We start from the raw sequence: 7,839 nt of genomic DNA, 5'->3' as shown, positions 1-7,839 counted from the left end.
GATGCCGAGTTTTGTGGGACATTTAATATTTTGTTTAATCAGTGTTTATCTTTCCCTTTCTTCAACAATAAGTATGCTGTTATCTTATATGTGATCACCATTCAGACTGTTTTAAACCAATACTATGGTTATCAAAAAACCAATACTTTTTGTACAAGTTTAATTAGTTTCATATTATTTTTTTTAACGGTTGAGACCATTAATTAAGTCATCCTAGGCTTCGTAGCTTAAACTTTTTTTCTTCTCTAATCTGGCGGTAGGATAACACTCAATTTTTAGTTACAAAAAGCCTTTTGACTTTTGGTATACTTACCAAATTTTCGTTGCTCTCTCTTTTTCTCTGTGATCATTTGGTAAAGGGTTCTGTTTTCATTGGTTATTGTGACTTCAGTTGGCAATGGGTATATCCCAGGTTTCCTGATTGTGATGGAAGCCACAGGGCTTCAGAGATTTTGTTTCTGACAAAGAACAGAACAGAAGTTGGAAAATATTCAGTTTCCTCTGTAGACAGGTAAAACTAATGTAGAAAAAGTACATCTTTCACTGTTAACCTCATGCCTCACCAGAATTTTTTTTCATGAGGAATGAACAACCTGCTGTACTTGGTTACAACAAGCATGCAGCAAGAAACATATTCTACTGCTGTCTAATCTTTAGAGTCTCATTGACAAGGCTTGTCTTCCTCCACGGAGATTGCTCAAGATAGTTTAGTACTGATTTATAATGTTTTGAGTAAATAGAAACAGTAACATATATTGTATCAACTTCTTTCTTACAAATCTCTCAATCCAAATACACGGCACAGGGCTCATGGTGCCACACAGATTTCTGTTCACATTCAGTGGCAGAAACACAAAAAAAATTCCACAAAAACATCCCTGACTACATGAACCTTTAGATGTATACCTTAGAAATTTCTTGGTTGAATTCTTTAATTGTAAAGTTCCCTAATTAGATGACGTGTTTGACCTTCTCTTTTTTTTTAAATGGTCATCTAAGTCTGCTTATAAAGGCCTTCCTCGGAAAATTATCTTATATAACAAACATCCTAGTAGTTGCGATTGCCATCTGCTTGAAGGTTTTAAATTAAGATATGATGAAAGTTGATCTGTATAATTCCAACAAGGTCTTAACTTTCCGAATTGATTTAAATGAGTTTTACTGTTTCTTTCTTATTGCTAAGCTAACTGATCAATACAATTTCTTTCTTGTAGCTTTAGAATTCCTCATTCCTGCTACACTTCTTCATGAATCACCATTTTAACAATTGGCCACTGGTCCAACTTATCTGGCTTTGACTTGTAAGTTGCTAATTTCAGCAATTGATTGTGTTCAGCTGGTGCAATTTAAGTTCCATGTGTTCGGTTTGAAGTAGCTGTAAATTGGATTGAGATCTTGAACTTGGTAAAATGGCCACCACATCAAATGGAGACGCAGAAGCAGAGAAAAGCTCCAAAATTGATGGGGAGGAGAAAACCCAGACAGTTCCACTTCTCAAGCTTTTCTCATTTGCAGATTCCACTGATTTTGCATTGATGATTGTTGGCACCGTTGGAGCTATTGCAAATGGGTTAGGCATGCCTCTTATGACAATATTGTTTGGCCAAATGATCAATAGCTTTGGCAACAACCAGAGCAACAACACAGACATTGTTAGTATAATTTCTAAGGTAAATAGATAATGCACGGGCTAAGAAAATAAGGTTTACTCCAATCTTTATGAATGGAAAGATGTGACTTAAATTTCTGATTTTATTTTTCATTACTTTCCTGAGAGTTTAAACTTCGATTTTCCCATTTTATCGCATGTGTAGGAATGCATTTGAATCCTTGATCCTTCTTTTATATTTTTATTTGTTGAAATGGTGATGCTAGTAATTAACCACCTGTGAAATTTTAGGTCTCTCTAAAATTTGTCTACTTGGCAGTGGGGATTGGCTGTGCAGCATTACTCCGTAAGTGTATTCTATGCTCAAAATCATTGCAGATTTTTTATGCATAGAGAAAATCTTTTATATACAACCCATTGAAGATTAAGAAAATCACGTATGTTGTTTGACAGAGGTGACATGCTGGATGGTCACGGGAGCAAGACAGGCTGCACGAATAAGGGGTTTGTATTTGAAGACTATATTGAGACAAGATGTTTCTTTCTTTGATAAGGAAACTAACACTGGTGAGGTTATTGGGAGAATGTCTGGTGACACTGTTCTCATACAAGATGCCATGGGTGAGAAGGTATAGTATATCTGCAAGAATTACATCAGAACGAAGTCTTGTTCACCTTGTGCACCTAAATATAATCCTAGAGTCAACTAAAGTCTGCTTGTGCAGGTTGGGAAATTTATACAGCTGATATCAACCTTCTTCGGGGGCTTTATAATAGCATTTGTCAGAGGCTGGCTTCTTACCATTGTCTTGTGTTCTGCTATTCCTCTTCTTGTTATGGCTGGTGCTTTTGTGGCCATGATAATATCCAAAATGGCATCCCGTGGACAAAGTGCTTATGGAAAAGCAGCAAACGTAGTTGAACAAACAATTGGTTCAATCAAAACAGTAAGTCACTTTTTCAAAACCAAATACATTTGACAAAAAAATTTGGATAAATTTATTGATACAGTTAATCCAATTTTGCTCCTCTTTCTATAGCAAAATTATGACATCTATCATTGCTTCCAATTTAGGTTGCATCCTTTACAGGAGAGAAGCAAGCTATAACAAATTACAAAAAGTTTCTTGTAGATGCTTATAAATCAGGTGTTCATGAAGGCTTAGCTGCTGGAATAGGTTTTGGCACGGTTATGTTAGTCGTGTTTTGCACCTATTCTTTGGCTGTGTATTTCGGTACAAAGTTGACACTAGAGGAAAAACACACATACTCTGGAGGTCAAGTGATGAACGTGATTATTGCTGTCTTAACTGCTTCCATGTGAGCTACATTTTGTTTTTTAATTATGTTGCTGAAATTATTACTAGTAATTATAATTCCTATTTCCCCAATAAATAAAAAATTTATTCTAATTTTTTTGCTGAAATTACACGAGCGCACATGCACAAAAATATATGAATCTGTGTATGGATGTATGTATATCTTTTTTGCCTTACATGTTTATTTACTTCTTGCCTTCTACAATAATATGGATGCTTCAGGTCCCTAGGGCAGGCATCTCCCTGCCTCAGTGCATTTGCTGCTGGACGAGCTGCAGCCTTTAAGATGTTTGAGACTATTGAGAGGAAGCCAAAGATAGATGCTTTTGACAAAAGTGGAAAAGTATTGGATGACATTCATGGAGATATAGAATTGAGGGATGTTTATTTCAGCTATCCAACCAGACCGGATGAGCAAATATTTAATGGTTTTTCACTTAATATCACTAGTGGCACAACTGCAGCATTAGTGGGAGAAAGTGGGAGTGGGAAATCAACAGTAATCAGTCTTATAGAGAGATTCTATGATCCACAAGTTGGGGAAGTTCTTATAGATAACATTAACATTAAAGAGTTTCAGCTTAAGTGGATAAGAGGAAAGATTGGTCTTGTCAGTCAGGAACCTGTGTTGTTTGCCTCTAGCATTAAGGCTAACATTGCATATGGAAAGGATGGTGCAACTATTGAAGAGATAAGAGCAGCAACCGAGCTTGCAAATGCTGCCAAATTCATAGATAAATTGCCACAGGTTACAATTTTCACTCTCTAAGACCCTTCGTTCACCTTCAAGATTAGAAAATTGTTTTTTTACTTTGAGATTTTGAATTTTACTTCCAGGGACTAGATACCATGGTTGGTGAGCATGGAACGCAGATGTCTGGTGGACAAAAGCAGAGGATTGCAATTGCAAGAGCAATTCTGAAAGACCCACGAATTTTACTTCTGGACGAAGCTACAAGTGCACTTGATGCAGAATCAGAGAAAATAGTGCAAGAAGCATTGGACAGGATTATGGTTAACAGAACAACTGTCATTGTTGCCCATCGTTTGAGCACAGTGAGGAATGCTGATATGATTGCAGTTATTCACAGAGGAAAGATGGTTGAAAAAGGTACTCATCTTATTAGTATAGTCTTACCATATTATTCATTCACATGTAGAGCCAATATCATGTATACATAGAACATGGTAGTTAGATTTCTTGCAGCCTAGGTTTATTGTCTTGTTGAACAGACTGTGTTATACTCATCAGATTACTGAATTCTAAAATTTTTCATGTACAGAAACCCCAAGTTATTTTGTAAATGTTAAGTAATTTTCTGAACGTTCATGCTTATCTGTTTATATTGCGGTCAAATTCCAATTTTTAAAAAATTGCTCAGTTGTTCACTTGTTCCATGTAGTTTGACAGTTATGAAAAGAAAGAAGAAAAATTTCCCTGTGGTATTATTTGTGTTTCATTTCATCACACAAACGTGTTTTTTGAATTTCCCACACCCCCCCCCCCCAAAAAAAACAAGCGAAACTAAAGCATAAGACCATTGGTTGGCTGTAAATATATCATAGAATTCAATTCTCTCGTGTGGTGTGAGAGAGGCAGTGAGATATTCATTTCATAGTGAATTTGGTTATTGATCAGGCTCGCACTCAGAATTACTCAAGGATCCTGATGGAGCATACTCTCAGCTTATACGCTTGCAAGATGTAAAAAAGGAGTCGAAGCAAGCTACAGATGATCAAAACAAGTCTGAAATAACTATGGAATCTTTTAGACAGTCAAGTCTTAGGCAGTCAAGTCGAAAATCATCAATCCTTCGATCCATAAGCCGGGGATCATCTGGAAGGGGAAACAGTGGCCGCCACTCATTCTCAGTTGCTTTTGGTATTCCCGCAGGACTTGATGTGACTGACACTGCATTGGAAGATCTAGATAACCCTCCAGAAGCCAAAAGAAAATCTCCAGAGGTCTCAATTCGCCGCCTTGCCTATCTCAATAAGCCAGAGATTCCAGTGCTTCTAGGTGGAACAATAGCTGCAATCATCAGTGGAGTAATACTTCCAATTTTCGGTTTGCTAGTTTCCAGTGTAATCAAAACGTTCTTTGAACCACCTCATGAACGAAAAAAGGATGCAAATTTTTGGTCACTAATGTTTTTAGTCCTTGGTGCGGTATCATTTTCGTCAGCTCCAGCACGATCATACCTATTTTCTATGGCTGGATGTAAGTTAATAGAACGTATCAGATTAATGTGTTTTGAAAAGGTGGTTCATAAGGAGATTGGTTGGTTTGATGAGCCTGAGAACTCAAGTGGTGCAATTGGTGCAAGGCTCTCAGCAGATGCAGCAACAGTGCGCGCCCTAGTTGGCGATGCACTAGGTCAAATTGTCCAAAGTATTGCATCAGTAGTTGCAGGTTTAGTCATTGCTTTTGATGCAAGTTGGCAGCTTGCATTTATTGTCCTTGCATTGGTTCCTCTGCTTGGAGTCAATGGATATGTTCAACGACAGTCTATGAGAGGATTCAGTGCAGATGCAAAGGTATGCTATATAACTAATGACACAGTTTTTATGGCTGCAGTATGCCTAATATTATGAATTTCAAGGAAGAAAAAGTAAGAAAAGAAATCCACTTCAAGTTTCAATCAAATGAACATTTCAAATTAACTTTCTAAGTTAATTATAATTTATGAATTATTCATCAAGACTAAATTTACTTGCAGGCAATGTATGAGGATGCAAGCCAAATAGCTAATGATGCAGTTGGGAGTATAAGAACTGTTGCTTCTTTCTGTGCTGAAGAGAAGGTAATGCAACTATATGAAGAGAAATGTGAAGGGCCTAGGAAGGCAGGCATAAAGGAGGGCTTGATCAGTGGAATAGGATTTGGGACATCTTCCTTCCTATTGTTTAGCGTCTATGCAACCAGTTTCTATGCAGGAGCTCAACTCATTAAACATGGCCAGACATCATTCTCAGCTGTTTTTCGAGTATATATGCTTTCGATAACCATTTTCTTTTTCCAAATCTACTTCAGAACTTTTAGGGGAAAAAAATCTAAATGAGATTCATTTCTCCAAATTATCTTCTAATTTATTTAACATGTATGCGTGGTTTGCAGGTTTTCTTTGCTTTGACCATGGCAGCTACTGCGGTTACTCAAACAAGCTCCTTTTCCACCGATACTCAAAAGGCCAAAACTGCTTCTGCTTCCATATTTGCAATGTTAGACAGTAAGTCAAAGATAGACCCAAGTGATGAGTCTGGGACGACATTAGATAATGTCAAGGGAGAAATTGAGCTTCATCATGTGAGCTTTAAATATCCATCTAGGCCAGATATTCAGATTTTAAGAGACCTCAACTTGGTTATTCCTGCAGGCAAGGTAAAGTAATATTCTCTAATATATCATGTTTTAAATTCCATTTTGGCTGTAACGGCAAAAGACAAAAAATTGTCTGCATTTTATTTAGATCCAAGTCCAAAACTCAAAATTGTGTTTGTTTGAATCTATTCTTTCAGACTGTTGCCCTGGTTGGAGAAAGTGGGAGTGGTAAATCCACAGTGATAGCATTATTGGAAAGATTTTATGATCCTGATTCAGGTCATATTACACTTGATAAAACTGAAATTAATAAGCTCCAATTGAAGTGGCTGAGGCAGCAAATGGGGCTTGTGAGCCAAGAACCAGTTCTATTTAATGACACAATCCGTGCTAACATTGCATATGGAAAGGGAGGCGATGGAGGAGATGCAACTGAGGCAGAGATTATAGCTGCAGCAGAATTGGCCAATGCCCACAGGTTCATTAGTGGATTAAACCAGGTAAGAACAATGTGAACAACGATTATAATAAGCTAATGCTTAATTAAGCAACTAGTTAATTTTTTTTCTTTCTTTTTGATGCAAAATGCAGGGTTATGATACTGTAGTTGGGGAACGAGGAATCCAATTATCTGGCGGACAGAAGCAGCGCATAGCCATTGCACGTGCTATAATTAAAAATCCAAAAATATTGCTATTAGATGAGGCTACCAGTGCACTCGATGCTGAGTCTGAAAGAGTAGTGCAAGATGCATTAGACCGAGTCATAGTAAGCAGGACTACAGTTGTGGTGGCTCATAGATTGTCCACAATAAAAAATGCAGATCTGATTGCAGTGGTTAAGAATGGAGTCATCGTGGAGAAAGGAAGGCATGGGACTTTGATTAATATACAGGATGGATTTTATGCCTCCTTAGTTGCGCTTCACACGAGTGCATCAACTGTTTGAGTTTCTTAAACCCTTTTCCATGTTAAAAATCTAGTTAAGGGTTTATTGTAATCTATTTTCTTGTGCATGCATAAGAAGAAAAATTTCCCTAGTGAGAGACAACATAACCACCGTGTTGACTCTCTAGTTTTCATTATATCCCACAATCCTTGCAAGCATAAGTATAGCCCTCATCCATATGCGCAGTTGCGCAGACTCACCTACCTTAAGCTACATTATAGAATTATTGCTTATAGTAAGAAAGTTGAATTCAACACTAAGTGTGACCGTGTGAGCAATCTGCATAAATCATCAAGCAGGGTTCAAATCACCTCACCCCAACTATTGATGTATCAAACAAAATATTTCAACAATTTTCCTTATAAAAAATTGTAATCTCTAGTATTCTATTTTATAATCAAAGATTCAAAATAGAAAGACAAAGTGGTGTAGTGATTTTTTCATATTATATGCATTTACAAACTTGAAATTGTATGATATAATGACCAATAAAGATACACATGTTCAGGGCGGCACTACAAGTACTTTAGGGGGTTCAAATGAACCCCGACTTAATATATATATATATATATATATCCTTTTACCAGTGTAATTTACCCCTAAAATATTTTGCACACCCTGATCACAAATTAGTTCAGCCC

At 36.9% G+C, this 7,839-nt stretch overlaps 1 protein-coding gene across 3 annotated transcripts; it reads left to right on the top strand.

The window, feature by feature from the left end:
- Positions 1–322: 322 nt before the first annotated feature.
- On the top strand, positions 323–7,621 carry LOC111989982 (ABC transporter B family member 4). Of its 3 annotated transcripts, none has more exons than XM_024021768.2 (13): positions 323–511; positions 1,337–1,670; positions 1,901–1,955; positions 2,063–2,238; positions 2,335–2,556; positions 2,685–2,929; positions 3,151–3,676; positions 3,766–4,039; positions 4,568–5,466; positions 5,649–5,915; positions 6,047–6,310; positions 6,448–6,750; positions 6,842–7,621. In XM_024021768.2, the coding sequence occupies exons 2-13, from the start codon at positions 1,410–1,412 to the stop codon at positions 7,196–7,198; spliced, it is 3,849 nt and encodes a 1,282-aa protein (XP_023877536.2). In that variant the 5' UTR covers positions 323–511; positions 1,337–1,409; the 3' UTR covers positions 7,199–7,621. The 3 variants fall into 3 exon arrangements, with proteins under 3 accessions (XP_023877536.2, XP_065635548.1, XP_065635547.1); XM_065779476.1 differs by lacking the exon at positions 323–511 and adding an exon at positions 996–1,126; XM_065779475.1 differs by lacking the exon at positions 323–511 and adding an exon at positions 1,007–1,126 and having other exon boundaries at positions 1,215–1,670.
- Positions 7,622–7,839: the final 218 nt, after the last annotated feature.

This window comes from Quercus suber, unplaced genomic scaffold (assembly GCF_002906115.3).
Source record: "Quercus suber isolate HL8 unplaced genomic scaffold, Cork oak 2.0 scaffold_209, whole genome shotgun sequence".
Lineage (NCBI taxonomy): Eukaryota > Viridiplantae > Streptophyta > Magnoliopsida > Fagales > Fagaceae > Quercus > Quercus suber.
The sequence above is the reverse complement of the archived record's forward strand: the minus strand, read 5'-3'. Positions and strand labels throughout refer to the sequence as shown.